This window comes from Zootoca vivipara, chromosome Z2 (assembly GCF_965207765.1).
Source record: "Zootoca vivipara chromosome Z2, rZooViv2.hap1.1, whole genome shotgun sequence".
In the NCBI taxonomy this organism is placed as follows: domain Eukaryota; kingdom Metazoa; phylum Chordata; class Lepidosauria; order Squamata; family Lacertidae; genus Zootoca; species Zootoca vivipara.
The window spans coordinates 37,928,862-37,945,877 of NC_142585.1; the positions used below are offsets into that span (position 1 = coordinate 37,928,862).

The 17,016-nt window shown below is 45.0% G+C and overlaps 1 protein-coding gene across 4 annotated transcripts in view; it reads right to left on the reverse strand.

Annotated features, from left to right (window-relative positions):
• Positions 1 to 663: 663 nt before the first annotated feature.
• Positions 664 to 17,016, reverse strand: part of LOC118083864 (discoidin domain-containing receptor 2-like) — a 37,083-nt gene continuing 20,730 nt past the window's right edge. For all 4 annotated transcript variants that reach the window (XM_035112846.3, XM_035112845.3, XM_088664850.1 and 1 more), the window contains 8 exons: positions 15,917 to 16,080; positions 14,148 to 14,343; positions 12,404 to 12,648; positions 10,466 to 10,587; positions 8,788 to 8,985; positions 7,586 to 7,820; positions 6,264 to 6,413; positions 664 to 5,475 (listed from right to left, as the gene is read on the reverse strand). In XM_035112846.3, the coding sequence (XP_034968737.1) occupies positions 5,335 to 5,475; positions 6,264 to 6,413; positions 7,586 to 7,820; positions 8,788 to 8,985; positions 10,466 to 10,587; positions 12,404 to 12,648; positions 14,148 to 14,343; positions 15,917 to 16,080 (1,451 nt within the window). In that variant the 3' untranslated portion in view covers positions 664 to 5,334. The remainder of the gene's footprint in view (positions 5,476 to 6,263; positions 6,414 to 7,585; positions 7,821 to 8,787; positions 8,986 to 10,465; positions 10,588 to 12,403; positions 12,649 to 14,147; positions 14,344 to 15,916; positions 16,081 to 17,016) is intronic.

The following is a 17,016-nucleotide window of genomic DNA, read 5'->3' on the forward strand; positions in this document are numbered from 1 at the left end:
CCTGTGTGAGAGAGAACAGGGAAAGCCTTCTCTAAGGTAGCACTAGGCCACCTGTTGGCTTGGATGATGATGTGTCTACGCATCACGTGAGCCCACGTTAGAGAAGAGGCAATCCCTCCCGTGTGAGAAACTGGGTGATGCCTCTTCTAAGATGGCACCTGCTGAGGGTAGCCAAAAGAAACAAGGGCAAAGTTAGCATAAAAATTGGCATGTGCCAATTTATATAGATGTCAGTTTAGAATTATAATGAAATAGAAATCCCATGTATCTCAGACTTAGACTAGACTCAACTACTAGCTGTGATTCTTGCATTGCAGAGGTTCGACTGGATTTGCCTGAGATCCCTTCCAACAATTTTATGATTCTTGGATGCCTTCAAACAGAAGACAGACCTTTACAGGTTTATACACAGTTGCATTAAACGCTTTTCTTTCTTTCTTTCTTTCTTTCTTTCTTTCTTTCTTTCTTTCTTTCTTTCTTTCTTTCCAACTTTCTAATTAGTCTGGACACAATTTTTATCGATGAAATGTTTTAAATTCATTAATCTAACTGATTAATCAATTAAACGTTTGTAGGCTCTCTCATAGACCAGCTCAATGCATTTTTGTTTTGCAATCCCATTGGGAATCACGAGGATTCTCACAAATTGCAGAAACAGGGAGAGAAAAGAAACCAACAGAATTTATTGGTCATTTGTCAATGTAAAAAACAAAATGAAACAAACAGACAAAAACAAGCCTCCATGGCAAAGGTGTGTGATTGCAAAGGAGATGCTGGTTAAATTCTTATATATTATATTATGTACACATCTGAATGCCATTTCTAAATACAATATGTACACAGCCATCCAACAGCCGAAACAAACAACATAAATCTGAGCTTGGTTAGCTCAAAATAAGTCAGCAGTGGGGAGAGAGAGAGAGAGGCCTTGTTTGAGGGAACTATATGTGCTCTGGGACAAAATGGCTGATATATCCACAGTTTTGAACTTCAAGTAACATGGGAAGGTGTCCCAATTCAGGTTGCCCTCAAAAGATGAGGCAAAAGGTGCTCTCTCAACAAAAATCCTTCATTCGTATCCTCTATCGCTGGGTTATGCACTAGAAAGGCCTGGCTGCACCCTGCCTTGGTGAATGGCTGGGTCATTTGCAGCATATAACCTAGCAATTGACTCCTAAAATGGCCAGAGGACCATGGAATCAAAAGCAAGAACATCCTGGTCTGTTCCTAAAGCCTACAGTTGCAGGGTTGCAGAACAGATGGCCTTCTAGATGTTGCACTGCTACACCCATCAGCCCCTAGACAGCACAACCAATGGTCAGGAAAAAATGGATGCTGTAGTCCGACAACATCTGGAGGGCCAGAGGTTCCCCAGCCCTGGAGAAATCAGCCAGTGAAGCTTCCCTCAGCATCTCCTGTGCATGTCACAGCAGAAGAAGCTGCTGTTCAAGGCACAGGAGATAGGGGACCCTACCTGTTTCTCATATGGCCAGGGATTTAAGATAGCCAGTGGTGATAACCCCAAAATGTATGGCAAAGTTCCCTCCAGGGCCAAAGCTCATTTGCCATACATTTTTGGTGGAAGAGCACCTGGTTGGAGTCTCTAAGGCTTCATGTTCAATCTGTCACATCTCCGGTTCTGTGCTGGGAAAGATTTCCTTAACACCACTGCCCAGCCACTGTAGACATACTAGGCTAGAGCAGGGATGAGGAACCTAATGTCATCCATATGTTTTTGGACCAGAACTTGCATCAGCCGGCATGGCTAACAATCAGGGGTGGTGGGTGCTATAGTCCAGCAGCTTCTGGAGGGCATCCCTCCCCCGCTCCCAGGCTAGAGCATAGCTGCCAAGTCTCCCCCTGAAAAATGCAGGATCAGCAGCGGCGCAGCACCGGAAGTCGCTTCTATGCATGTCTGGACATGTGTAGAAGCAACTTCCGGTGCTGGCGGTGCCCGATTTCCGGTGCCCAGGCATGGGCAGAGCGGCATCCAAAATGGAGCCTCCTTGGCAGGGAGGAAATCCGGGGGATTTCCGGGATTTTTTTTTTTCCTATTCGGGATAACAGTGGGAAACGGATTAAAATCCGGGGGTTCCCCGCGAAAAACGGGAGACTTGGCAGCTATGGGCTAGAGACAGCCCTGTGGTCAGGCCTAGTATTAGGCAGTTCCTTTATAGCTGTTAGTTTTGTCATTTCCATGACAGCTGGGGTAAAAAACAGGACTTCTGATCCAAACTAGTATTTTACATGGTAAAACAAGTCCAGCGGGATCCAATGACTAGAAACCAGATGGTTGTCATTCTGACTGTAGAAAAGCATTTAAAAATCCTCCCTATAAAATGGAAATTATGGCCTACTTCATATGGCTGTTTTTCAACCGCTGCAGGGAGCGGGAAGCACAGAGGACAAATAATAATACCACAACTAGTGAATTTTCCATGTGAACGTCTCACTTAACATCAAAGCGGGTGATAGCAGGGGCACCCATAACATGCCATGGAATGTTTGCTAACATTTCTAACTTCAGAGGGGAAGGCTCAGTCATGGAATGTTGAAAATCAATACACTTGCTGCTAGGAAAGTGGTTTCGAGGTTTTCTGGTGCAGAGGGGAACTTCACACCAGAGTTAGGGAGAAGAGCAGCTGTGTAGTGCTGGGGAGGAATCTAGGGAGGTGAGAGGCTTGAGAACGGCTGAAAGCCAAAGAGTTTTAGAAGTAGGGGGAGCTAAAAGATGGGGAGAAAACACATCACACATAGGCTGTAGGAGGGGCTGCAAGGTATATAGCTGGAGTGAAATGAGAGAAATTTGGCTGAAATTTCACATTCAGAATGATGAGATAAACAAAAATATTTGGTCTCCAGTTTAACACACCAAGATAAAACGCCAAGCCTGAGAAGCACTGAAATTTGCTTCAGAGGCTCTAAGAGCCATATCCAGAGAAGCAGGTGCAAAAACAGCAAAGAATCGTGTGGCACTTTGAAGACTAACATAAGCATAAGCCTTTGTAGACTACAGACCGCAAGTTCATCAGTTGCATGAGGGTGTCATCCTGAGTTTTAAGCATATTTCACACACAGTTTGGGAGGCGTGGGGATTGTAAAAAGTGAGGTCGGAGGGGAATGAAAAAGTACAGACAGTGATAATCATGTTCTTAACAGTAGCAATTCACTAAACAGTTCTTGACAACACAGAAATCCAGGCACTGGCAAGCACATATAATGTGCTAAAGATCCTTTTGTCCAATATTTCAAGCACTGGATGACGTGAGCTATAGTCTACAAAAGCTTATGCCATATACAGACTCTTTGTTGTTCTAAGATTTAGGGCAGGTTGGAGCTGGAGGGTGGTGTTATAGGTCAGGAGGGGCCACCAAGAGCAATGAAGATAAGCCACTGCTGCTTAGGAAGGACAGGTTCCCCTAGTCAAATCTGGGTGGCCATTGTGTGAGTTCCAGAAAGGATCCCTACAGGCAAACCCAATTTACTTGCATTCAATATGTGCATGACCGCACATATGAGCATCGGCCCGAACCCGGAAGTAACCTAAAAAGTTACAAAAAAGGGCGGAATGGGGCATCTTCAGGCTTTTTCAATGGTGTTTCGATTATAAGCGACTTCACTGAAGCACACAGTACCTCGGAACGTAACCCTCGCGTAAATGGGAGGTTGCCTGTGCTTATAATATGCCATCAACAAGCCAGGACTGCAGTCATTTCCAAAAACCTCTTTGCTACTTAACAATGCTACAGTCAATTATATATCAGATGCTCAGGTTATCTGAATTCCAGTTATCCCCAAATTTCTGGCTCCCTGAATATACTGCTCCAGGTTCATAATAATCTTCTTTTCCTAGGGGGTGAGGGTTTTTCGAAAGCTGTTTCCTCAACCCCCACCCACCCCTTTCTTTTTGGATTGCAAACCATTTGGTGCCCCTGACAATCTCACCCATCCCAAAAAGTGAGAGGTTACACAACCCTCTTCCGTTAGAGATTAGTTGTCTCTCCCCCCCCCATTTTTAATTCCCTTTTGTTGCCTTATTTAAGAGGTGTCTGGGGACAGAGGGAGGTCTCATTTACAGCATACATTTAAAACACATTTAAAGCACATGACTTCCCCAAATAATCCTGGGAACTGCAGTTGGTCAAGGAATGGCAGCCCTGTAATGGCTAAACCACAATTCCCAGGATTCGTTCAAAGGAAGTTAAGGGATTTAAATGTGCTTCAGTTGTATGGTGTGGATGCGACCAGTTATCTATGTCAGTCCGTTTTGGAAACAAGTTCGTTAGCACACAAGCCATCAGCATCATCATGACAGTAGTAACAGTGTCCACTATTTCCCCCTAAAAGATCCTCCACCACAAAAAAGAACTCTATTTACCAGAGAGCCCTCAGTGACCTTCCTATGACTATTAACATTCTTTCGCCCCTTTTTAAAAGAATTTTTTTTAAAAAAATCCAGTGTGTAAGAATTCACACACGTACACCCTCCCTCCGAACATGCAGTCACAACCACCTCCCTCAAACCCCTGAAAATGAAGCTGTGCAACTCTTTGCTATTGTTCTGTTCACAAATGGCTACCCTCCCGTTCCTTGTAGGATTCCTTCAGTGAGAACAACACTCCAAGGTGGCTTCCAGGAAGAATGAACACACTCCTGAAGAACTGAGCTTTCCTGACAGGTGGAATAAACCCCAACTGTGATTTGAATATAGCAGTTGCTGGGAATCACGAGTGCGGAAAGCGCTGTTGTGCTCAAGTCCTGCTTCCACCATGCTTCCCACCAGGGAATCTGGTTGGCCATTGTGAGGATACTGGATTAATGGGCCACTGGCCTGGCCAGCCAACAGGACTCTTCTTATAGTCTTCAAAGACAGTGTTTTTTGCCACTTTTGTGAGGGGAAGAGGAGAATGGGCTGATACAAATACCCTCTCCAGGAAGGAAGGCCCATGAGAAGGTGTTTCCTCAGCCCAGAGAGTCTCTAGGCCGTGGCTGAGGGAGGCAGCAGCTGCCATGGCTGCCTCCTTAGAGCAGAGGTCCCAGGAAGTGGATTTTGACTAAGGCAGTGAAGCCCCCTCAAGTGCGGCCGTATTTCTTTGGTCATGGCAAACGCCCATGCAAACTCTGTGGTACAATACGCAGCAGAAAGGGCATGTCACACCCAGTTCCAAAGGAATCCCAAGAGATAACCACCCCAGCTGTCACCTCAGTTGTCTGTTGAAATCCACCTGGTTTCAAACAATGTGGCAAGGGGGCACAACCAAAAAGCCAGGAAGTTATAGGCCAAGAAGAGGCAGGTGGGTATCTCGACTGTGTCTCTCGGGTGCTTTTTGCAGGTCAAATGCTACCGTCCATTTGCTCCACCAGAAACAGGTGGATGGCCTCGAATGCTGGGCGATCTTTGATGTCACGGCTCCAGCATTTCATCATCAAGGAGAACAGAGGATTGGGGCACAGGGGCGGCTGAGTCAGATAGACCTGTGTGAGCAGGAAAAGAAGAGTGAGGGTGGCAAGGGATTTTGGAACCACAGGTGTCTGTGGTTACTAGTTACTCTTTAGTGGACCGTTGCTGTTTTACTGGTTTAAATTTGTACATATATCTCCATCCTACATAAATAAACGTAGAACTCATTGGCTTTGGTTTGGAGCTCTTCCTCCAGTGAGTGGCAGCTGGCTGTAATTCTGAAGTAACAGGAAGAAGTAATAGTAGCCAGAACCACTCACAGCATCACACACAGGAAGAGGAAAAAAATGATTTCCTGCCCTCTTAAGCAGCCCAACCTCTGGCTTTGGAGCCCATCCTCCAGAGCAGGCATCCCCAAACTGCGGCCCTCCAGATGTTTTGGCCTACAACTCCCATGATCCCTAGCTAACAGGACCAGTGGTTGGGGAAGATGGGAATTGTAGTCCAAAACATCTGGAGGGCTGAAGTTTGGGGATGCCTGCTCTGGAGGATGGGCTCCAAAGCCGATAAAAGAAGAGAAAGAGGTGGCAGCTAGGAACCACATATAGCAGCACACAGGAGAAGAGGAGACACTGATTTCCCACCTCTGATCTCAGAGCCATTCCTCCAGGAAATAGCTCTTGGATGTGATTAAAAACTGAGGAAGTGAGAGAAGAAGGTAGCAAGCAGGGCCCACACACCAGCAGCAGCACATACAAGAGGAGAAGAAACCAACTTCCCACCCTCTTCAGCCCAACATGTAAAGCACCAGCGTCAAAAGGATGCCCAGGTCCCCCCTGTGCAGAACATCTGTTTTGGGTACCTGCCGGCCTTGGTCTCGGAAGAACTCCCCTGTGTTCTCAATGACCTGCTCATCAGAGAGCCAGCTGTAAGGCTGCTCCTTGCACAGTGTGAACATCTCCCATAACGTCACACCAAAAGCCCAGACGTCACTGGCCGTGGTGAACTTGCCCTATGAGGAAAGAGAAGAAGGCCACAGTGTCAGAAGAACATGGCAGTGTGCACATCCCTCCCCACCACAAAGAATCCTGGGAACTGTAGTTTGCCGCTCACAGAGCTACAGTTCTCAGCACCCTTAACAAAATTTGGTTCCTAGGATTATTTTGGAGGGAAAATGTGCTTTACATCTATGGAATGTGCACAGCCTATATCAAGACTGAGCTACTTTTGGCCCTTGGTTGGGAGTTGTCATTGCCACAAATCCTGAACCCTAGGCTACAAAATTACACCATAATTAGCATTAGTGTGCAGATCCCCCATCAGTCACTAGCTTTCTCCTGCTGCAGATTTGATGCATCTGATCTAGAGATTTAGAACCAGTTTAGCAGCCATTACCACTCCCTAGGACTGCCAGGGAATTGTTGTTCAGGTGCCCCCCCCCCCCCGCTAGTGATCTCCAATACATAATTCTCAACTACACTACAAATCCCAGGATCCTCTGAGGGAGCAAACCAGTTGCAGTGGTATATATGAATGAATGAATGAATGAATGAATGAATGAATGAATGAATTTATTAATACGGTCGCAGACCAGCATCAACACACACAATATCACAGATCATAAAACATATCAAAAATACAAAGGACAGTGTGAATATAACAAGGATTTAAATATAAGAATTAAAATTACTTATTAGCGTACCCCCTGTAGTTAACATTTAGGGATTTGATCATTATGGGATACCACTTGCTTCCTGCGATTGATTGCAGACACACAAAATTTGGCTACATTTAATGTAGTCTTGGGATTCTTGTCCTCTAGCAGTAGTTTTAAACTATGGTGTTCGGATTCTTTCATGGACTTTTGCAAGACAGGTGTAATAAAAGTCAAACGTATATCCTCATACAAACGACAACGTAATAGTACATGTGAGGCAGTTTCTACTTCCATCGAGCCACAAGGGCAGACCCGTGCTGTATAGCAGTTAAGTTCATAGGGCAGCAGACATGAGGCGAAAACATTCAAAGCAGGGCTGGTAAAGGGTGTGGCCAGGAGAGAATTCCGAGGGCCAGACAGAGAGGCTTGGAAGGCCGTGTTCACCCCCTATGCCTGAAGCTCCTCCCCACTCCTGTCTTAAATACATTTGCAACAACAGCAGAAAGATATACCGTAGTGCCTCTTACCAGCAGGATGCTTTCCCAGGCCATCCAGCGGATTGGCAGCACAGCCCGGCCCTGGATCCGGTAGTAGTCGCCACTGTACAGGTTCCTGCTCATGCCGAAATCAGCAATCTTGATGGTGTAATTGTTCCCAACCAAGCAGTTGCGTGTGGCCAAGTCCCGGTGCACAAAGTTCAGGGAGGCCAAGTACTTCATGCCAGAGGCAATTTGGGTAGCCATGAGCAGGAGGTGGAGGCAACTGAGAAATGAAGAGAAAGGCGAGATAATCAGGGGGGGGGTCTTTTACAATCCCACCAAACCTCTGCCATATCTGCAGGTCAAGATGGGCAAATCTGTCGATTTCAGTTTCTCTCTTTTCTCATCATAAGTTCAGTTCTCCACACCTACAAATATAGGTGTGGAATATATATATTCCTTGTGAAAATTATTTGGCATTTTAGTGCCAATTTCTCCCAATATGCATGTTTTTTGGTATGCAATTTTGCCCCATACAGACTCTGTATTTTTGTTGGAAGCTGCTCAGGGTGGCTAGGGCAAGGTATAAGAAATTATTATTATTATTATTATTATTATTATTATTATTATTATTATTATTACAAAGAAATTCCATGTATGATCTTTTAAGTAATATATGCATTTATCTGCACGCTTGGGTAAAATGCATTTTTGTACACATCAGTTGGCTGGGGGGTTGCACTGCAAAATGTGGAGGAACTCAAATCTCCAAAAGGTTGGCTATGTTTCGGTTCCTGCATTGTTTTAGAGAGTGAGCATTTTGCAGGCTCACCTAGAAATGTGAACGGAATTGAATTTCTCTCCTATCTGTAGCCACGAGGACTACATCCAGCCTCCACCTCCATAGTTAGCACTATGTGGTGGGGAGGGATGTGCACTTGCCACTAAATACCAGTAGCTGGGCTTCCCACAGGCATTTTGTTGGCTACTGTGGGCTTCATTCTGTCTAATGGCAGGGATGGCTCTATTGGCCATGATTGCTATATGCAGCCTCCACATCTGGAATCAGTATGCCACAAAACACTAGTAGCTGTTTCCCTTATAGCTTGCTTGTGGGCTTCCCAAAGGCCACTTTGGGCAGCACCATGGTGGCCTAGTCAGGCCATTGGTCTGGACCAGCAGGAACAGCACAGGGGGGGGGCTATCCGCTCTTCTCTCCGCCCAGCCCGCTGCCCCTTCCCCTCCATCACCTAACGCAGGGAATGTTGTTGGAGAGTGTGAAGGTGCTTCTGCTCTGGCGTTGCAGCAGGAACTGGTGGAGATCCCCGTTCTCCATGTACTCGGTGATCATGCACAGCGGATCTTCCCTCACGCACACACCCAGCAGGCGGATGATGTTCGGGTCCTTCAGCCGGGACATGATCTTGATCTCTTTAAGGAAATCGTTCCTTGGAACAAGGAAAGGACACGTAAAGAGAGTAGGCCAGTCACCTGATGAAAGACATCTTAAGTCAATTTATCAATGTGTTTTTGCCAATCAAGAGACTGCTCAATGACACGATGTGCAGGGGTGGGGAACCTCAGATCCAGGGCCTAAATGAAGCCCTGCAGGCCTGTCTGGCCCTCAGAATTCACCAGAGGCCACACGCCTTCACTCTGAGCCCTCAGAACTCTTCATAGGTGGGTTTGCACTAACATTATTAACAACAGCAACATGCTAATTGTCACCTGTACAATTGTCTCAAGGCAATGTTCAACAAAAACGGCAAACAACAGCTAAAAATACACACAAAAGAAAGTACATTTGAAACAAAACTAAAGCCACACAAAAAGTAAACGGCTTTGGAATTTTTCGTAAACCACTTTGCTTTGAACTTTTTTTTACAATCAACAGGTGTATAAATTTTATGAAACAAAAAATAGATACTAATGACAAAGACCTGTTTGTCCATCTGGGAAAGTCTGTCAGAACAAATATATCTTATTTTCGGAGGTGGGCGGTGGGGTGGGTTGTAACTATGCAGACAAATTCTGGAAGCAGGTTGCTCAGCTGAAAGGACCACTTCTCCCCATATAAACCAACCCAGACTCTATGTTCATCATCTGAGGGGCTTCTTGTGCATCCTCCAAAAGCAGTCCAGAGGGAGGCAACACAAGAACAGGCATTTTCGGCTCCCTATTTGCGGCTCCCTATTTGTGGAATGCTCTCCGCACGGAGGTTCATCTGGTGCCTTCATTATACATCTTTAGGCATCAGGGGAAAACATTCCTCTTTAGACCTTTGGCTGATTAATATTCTACAGCCTTTTTAATGTGTTTGTGGGAGTTATTGTTTCCGTTGTTTCCGTTTTAACTATTTATTTGTGCTTTTACCTTGTATTCTTATCCTGTGGACCACCCTGAAATCTTATAAAGGGCTGCATATAAGTCCAATAAATGAAATAAAAATGAATGAATGAATGAATGAATAAAATATGAGCTTATTTGGCAACATCCATGATTATTTTATATATTTGGTACAAATAAGAACTTTGTATTCCACTATGGGGTCTCTTTTACACTACTCATTCTTTTTAATGCTTTCCATGATTTTAATTTTATTACCCTGTAATTTATTCTTCCCGCTTTTATGACTGTTTTTGTTATTGCTTTTAGGGTTAGGGTTTTTTCTTTGTTTGAATAATTTTAAATACATATATATTCAATTGTTTCTGGAAAGTGCGGTTGGTGGGTCCTTGTTGTTTCTCGACAGGAATTATGTTCCCACAGAATAGCCACACTAAAATCACTGCTCAGAATAACTGCAGGACAGGCTTCTGAGATCTTTGGAACTTGCAGCAGCCATAACAAGTGAATGGATTTCTCCCAAACCCCCATCCCTCGTGAGATCAGAGTCTCTCTGGAATTAGCACCACAGTTTGTGCTCACCTGGCTGTCCTGGTGACATTGGCTCTCAGCATCTTTACAGCTACCAGAACTGCCTGGCTGGAGGCGTCTGAGGAAGCACGACCCAAGAATTCCAGGAGACCATCAGCTTCGCACAGGTGGACCTTCGTGGGAGAGGAAAAACCAATTTTAGAGTAATTTTCAAGCAGAGCTGGAGAGAAGCCCTCTCAATGCCCTATCCATTCTGTCCATTTTACCCACAAGCATGTTAGGTATGTATTAGAGCAGTCAGCTAATTAACTCTCTTGCAATCTACCTGAAGAATAATTAGACTATATGGAGATAATGGTAAAGGCTAGATGTAGCTAGGAGGGCCCAGGGTGCACAAGAGTCCAGTAGTTGTTCACAGTTGTTCTCTCAGATATTTTTCCAGACCCTGTTTCTTAATCACCACTGCTCCAATGTGTGTGCTCTATGGATATAAGGAGGCAGAAATTTCCAGAGTTTGTCACTGTCAGCACTGTTTCTGTTCTACTACGGTTCAGCTTCTGCTAAATCCTATGTTACTTGTCATGCAATTCACAAACGTCAAAATGAACGTAATTAATTTCAATGCATTTCAGTGAAAGGGGGGCATCAAAAACAATGCAGAAAGTAATGCAATTACAGTGGTACCACGCAAGACGAATGCCTCGCGCAATGAAAAACTCGCAAGATGAAAGCGTTTTGCGATGTTTTTGGTGACTTGCAAGACAAAGTTTTGGTGACTTGCAAGACGAAATTATCGCAAGACGAAGCGACTCGCAGAATGAATTAATTTCGTCTTGCGAGGCATCACTGTATTTCTGTAATGTTTGTGGATTTAAAAAAAACTATGATAGTGGATATTGCTTGAATCCCCTTAAGTGATTTCTGTTCCTGACCTCAGACAATGTGCAATGTGGCAAATTCTATTCACCGTTATTGTTTCCAGGAGAATTCTCTGACAACCCTCATGTATGCTGGACTAATTTGGCACACATGCAACCCAAATTTTGCACCAAGAAAAGCTGGGCTCTGAGACATGAATAAATTATGTGATTGGAGCAGATTTGTCCCCCTCCCCGTTGTTATTCTGCTAGTGATAAGGAGTTACACGGCAAATTCTTGCGTATACCAATCGAAGAGCGCTTTTGTCCATGCATGTCCAACAAGGTGGAATCTGTTATTCACATTCTTTTATTCTGTGAATTCTATAGTGCAGAACGATCGCGACTCATTTTACCCTTATTATCAAAATTCACACCCTTGTAATATTATCTGGAATTTCCCCCCGAAACATTACGCAAATTCCTTCTGGAAGATTCTTTTGAGCTCAGTATCCTACGCTGTGGCCAAATTTTGCACCTTAGCTATTAAAAAACGTAAATCTCTTTTATTGAATAACATATTATAACAATTTGTCCTGCCCTCCAATGATGATATTGCTGCTACAGCTCTTAGTTAAATCTCTTATTCTTTTATGGTGTTTTATTCCGCTGGACCTGTATTTTAAGTATTGTATATTCAATTAGTATATTGACTGTTAAAACCCCATATCAGTCGTTTTTATTGTTTATGTAGAGAATTATGCAAAATTTCTGGTTTGATATGCTGGCTGTTTGCCCGTAATAAACATTGACTGCCTGATAAGGAGTCAGGAACAAGAATCATAGCTTCACCCCAACCATTGGGCATGAGATTCAGCTACCCTTCTCTCTGGCTGAGAGGATTTCTCTCTCACCCTCATAAGGACTAGAAAGCTGCTCTCCCTTACAAGGAGAACTGGCATTTGCAAGAAGAATGATCTCTGAGCCAGCTATAATTCTCAGGGTTCTTTTTCTGCTCTTTGGGGAACTGCAGCTTGCACAGCCTTGTCAATTGGCAGCCCTCAAGCCAAATTGTGCCAGCTCTTCGCATACCTGGTTTGAAGTATACCTGGAAAAAGAAATAAACACACACCTCCCCAAACTGCCCTTCTCCCAGCTTTTCCTTGAGCCGCAGCTGCTGCCTTGGGAACTCAGCCACGGTGATGTCCTTCTTGGTCAATGAGTCCACTGTGATGGCTGGCACAGCGTATGTGTTGTTTCCCGTGACGCCCTGCAGGCTAACAATGTCCGTCTCAGCATAGTGGGGGACGTTGTTCTGGAATCCCTGGTGAGGGGTGCACTTGGTGATGTCTGGCTCGGCATAGTCACCGCTACATGCTAGAACAACAAAAAGTGGGGGAAAGTTCCCTAAACGAAAAAAGAAAACCTCCACCACATCACGTTTGATAAGTCTGTTTTGTTAAATTCATTTGCGGGTATTTCTATCCCACTTTTCAGCTAGTAAAGCTCTCCGCCTTTGGACAGTGATGCTGCAGACTGTCTAGGGCAAAGTTTCCCAAACTTCAGCTGTTTTTGGACTACAATCCCAATCATCTCCGACCATTGGTCCTGGTAGCTAGGGATGATGGGAGTTGTAGTCCAAAAGCAACTGGACACCCAAGTTTGGGAAACCCTGGTCTAGGGGCTCTACTATATCGCTCATGGCCTGCAGGAGCAAGTCTAACTGGGACAATGTATTGTCCATCTACAGGAAGAAATGAATTGTCCTTAGATGGGCCACTACAGTTATCAGAACTTTCCAGATCTTTTGGGCCAATCCCTGATCCAAAACACAGAATCTGTGATGGCTGGGTGAACTAGTATGTGGGGGTAGGCCTCGGTCTGGTCCAGGGAAGCAATGAGGTCCCTAGGCCTCAGACCCTTTGGCTTGGTCTTCAAGGTCTCCACCCTGAATTTTTTTGGGTCACATACCCTCTTGAGCATAAGTAGGCAAACTAAGGCCCTGGGGCTGCATCCGGCCCAATCACCTTCTAAATCCAGCCTGTGGAATCAGCGTGTTTTTACATGAGTAGAATGTGTCCTTTTATTTTAAAATGCATCTCTGGGTTATTTGTGGGGCATGGGAATTCGTTCATTATTTTTTTCAAAATATAGTCCGGCCCCTGATATAGTCTGAGGGACAGTGGACCGGCCCCCTGCTGAAAAAGTTTGCTGACCCCTGCTCTTGAGGTCCAGGTTGGCCCTCCATACTCCTGATTTCTTTGAGACCATAAGGAGAAGAGGGGAGTGGCCAGATCCCCACTGATCTCCAGCAAATGCTGGATTGCCTGAAGCATCAAGAAATGCAGGGATGCTCTGCTCCTGAAAAAAAGCCCTTTCCACCTTCTTTAAGCCCTTTCCAAGCTCCCGCCACCACCACAGAACATCCAAGGCTGTGGGCCCGAAAAAGGCGAAGAAAATGGAAACAAGGAAGAGGGAAAGGAGAGATCTATGAAGCTGGGAGAGAGTGAAAACCCAGTAGGAGTAGCATACGGGAGCAGAAAGAATAAATGAAGGAAGGAAGAACAAAGAAGAAAATCCCTTCCAAGATGGCGTTCCCACCTCTTTTCTTTTGTCTTGCCTAGAGCACCCCGCAGTCGACCTGCCGTGGAGATGTCAGGATATGAAACTGGAGATGGGGTTGTCTCTAAAAGATTTTGCTTCCAGCCAACGGAGGGCAGAGACAACCCCCCACCACCATACAGGAGGAGGTATCTTTGTCTGCCAGAGGCAGAGCACATAAGTAGACCTATTGGTAGAGCCAGCCATAGTTCAGAGTCCACACAGCCCAATCTGTGTGCTCTGAAATGCATTGCTGCCACTGCAGATGGTTCTACCTGAGTCCTCGGCGCTTTGGGAGAGCTCAGGCAGTTTCTGAAGGAGGGTGATGGGCTGGTGATATTCCAGGTCCAGTGGGAAGACCCTCTCATAGGTGGGGTTAGTCTGGTGGATCTGTGTCTGGCCGTTGACAATTCTGGAGCTGTAAAAGGACAGCCGGACGGTGGCGTCTTCTTCCAGGATCCGCCGAGGAGCCTAAGGGCAGAGAGGAGAAAGCTGGTGAACCCTCTACATCAGGCATGTCCAACTCCCAGGAGACTGGAGTCCACTATAAAGAAACTGGCAGTGATCTACCCATTGGGTTGACCAAAGTTGTTGAGTTTTTGGGGGGGAGGATTGATCAGAGTTGTTGAGCTTTTTTGGGAGAGGAACCCTCATGACTGCATGATCATCCTTGAAAGTGTACGGTCAATACCTGATGATATTTCATAAACAAAGGGCCATGTATCCTTGCACTCTTTTGTTTGCTACCTTATCCTTGTACTTAAGAAGTGTGTAAGCCTATCATCCAAAAGTCTTCCTTTCTGAATAGTCAATTGGTTAATAATAATGATAATTATTATTATTATTATTTATTTGTATCCCACCCTCCCCGGCCGAGGCTGGGCTCAGAGCAGCTAAAATCACAAAAATGCTCTTTGATGTCTAGGGACTGACTAGTACTCTCTTGGTTCTGAAGAGAACATAAGAAGAGTCCTGAAGAATCAGACAAAGACCCATCCTGGTGTCCTGTTTCCCATTGTGGCAAATCAGACACCACTGGTAAGCCCACAAAAGCAGGGCTTTGAAGGCTATAACCCTTTCCCATTGCTGCTCACTAGTGGGTGATGTTCACTGTTGACTTCCTCACCCACAAAACTAGAGACCTCCCCGCCTCCTCCATAAATGTGTCTAACACCCTTTGAAAGCCACCCACATACTCTCACTGCATCTCTATGACAGTGAATCCTGCATAGAATCATAGAACTGGAAGGGACCCCAAGGGTCATCTAGCCCAACCCACCGCAATGCAGGATTCTCAACTAGATCATACATGACAGGTGGCCACCCAAGCTCTGCTTAAAAGCCTCCAAAGAAGGAAACCGAAGTCATTCCTTTCATCTGTCCTGAACTGACCACACAGGGTGATCCAGCTCTCCACCTCGGTCCAAGTTCTAGAACACTCAGTGTGGGAGGTGCTCGTGTGATTCCTCAGTTCCCCAGGCAGGAAGAGTCACAGCTATTTGAATGGGAAAGGTCCCGGGTTCTGTCCCTGGCATATCCAGGTAGGTCTGGGATAGGGTCCTTGTCTGAAATCCTGGACAGTTAGTCTAGGCAGGCACCTTTCAAGTGGGCACCATTGCCATTATAAGAGAACAAGGGAGGCGTTCATGAGTTCCAACTTTTCTTTTTCTAGAAAAATAGCATTGAGTGTGGGCATTGTTAAGCTAGATGGACCAAAAGTCTGGACTTGGTATAAGGCATCTTCCTATGTTCCTATGAATACCTATGCATTCAATCAATGGGGTTGACTCCTTTCCTTCCTGGAGGATGAGCTTGGGTTGCTAGGGCAGCCTTGCATTTAAGCACTAGCCTGGTTACCACTGGTGAGAAGGAATTCTACACTGGTGAGTATGCTGGCTGGGGAAGAAGAAACAGAGCCCTCTGTCCCCCATTCTGATAGTTGAGGAAGTTTATTTGCTGGCTGGTAACATTTGTGGGCTTATTTACAAGGCTGTGCTAGGAAGTTTCCCCGCAGCCAGCAAATCTACCATAGGACACAAGATACCGTCTCCAGCCGCATCTGGACATGCTGCCTCCACAGGATAGCGACAATGACGACAAGCAGCAGCAGGATGATGGCCACAAGGCAGCTGACCAGACTGGAGGTGTTGGAGTCCTCTGCCTTCGGAGCCACCCAAGGACTTGTTGCAGTAGGTGGCGAGGTGGTCCCTGCAATGGCAAGGAGGTGGTCAATCAATCAATCAATCCATTAATCAAATAATTGTACTTGTGGCAGATTCCACAGTGGTCCTTGAAAGGGCAGGCAGTAGCAGTAGATATAAGAATAATTAAATAGGTTGAATGCTGATCTTACTCAGAGCAGACCCAACGAAATTAAGAGATCTAGGTTTTTATGTTTTAATTGGAATTGCTTTTAGAATGTTTTCAGCTGTAACTGCTTTCTGTTATTCTTGTTTGCAAATTTTTCCAGAATATTTTAATCAGTTTTAGAAGGACTTTGCTTTTTGTTTTTTTAACCAAGGGCTGTTTAGGGGAAAGAGGGTATAAATGCAATAAATTAGCCACGACCATTATTTTCAATCAGTATACTCTGGATTAGGGCTGACTTTGAATAGTTATTTATTTATGTGACTTGCATTTTGATGCTTAGGATGCCTCAAGTCTGGTGTTTGGGGTTTTTGTTTCACTTTTTGCAGGTATATTCTACAATATGTCATTGATGCAATAAATTAAAACTGCATTCATGCGGCAGTCATCTGAGCCATCAACACATCGTTCCTCTTTATTAGTTGTTCCCAAATGCTTCGCCAATGTTATTAAATTATTGGTGTCTGGAGGGGCTCTCTTGAGCTATAGCGCAATAGAAGTGGGGGAAATTACAGGATTTCGGCAGCAGGTTACAGGACATGTGCTGCTTGAAAATGAAGCTGGATGTCTGCCCCAGGAAATGGTAATGAAATCAGTACGATGTATAAGTGTTCCAATATAAAGAACGCACAAATGATCATGGATGCAGAATAAAAAAGGCCGCCTGGATATAAAAAAAATCTCTAAGTGGATCACACAAAATGCTATCATAAAATCACATGCCATAATGCAAATGCAAATGGTAAAAAAAAAAATCAATAGAATGTTAAGCGAAAT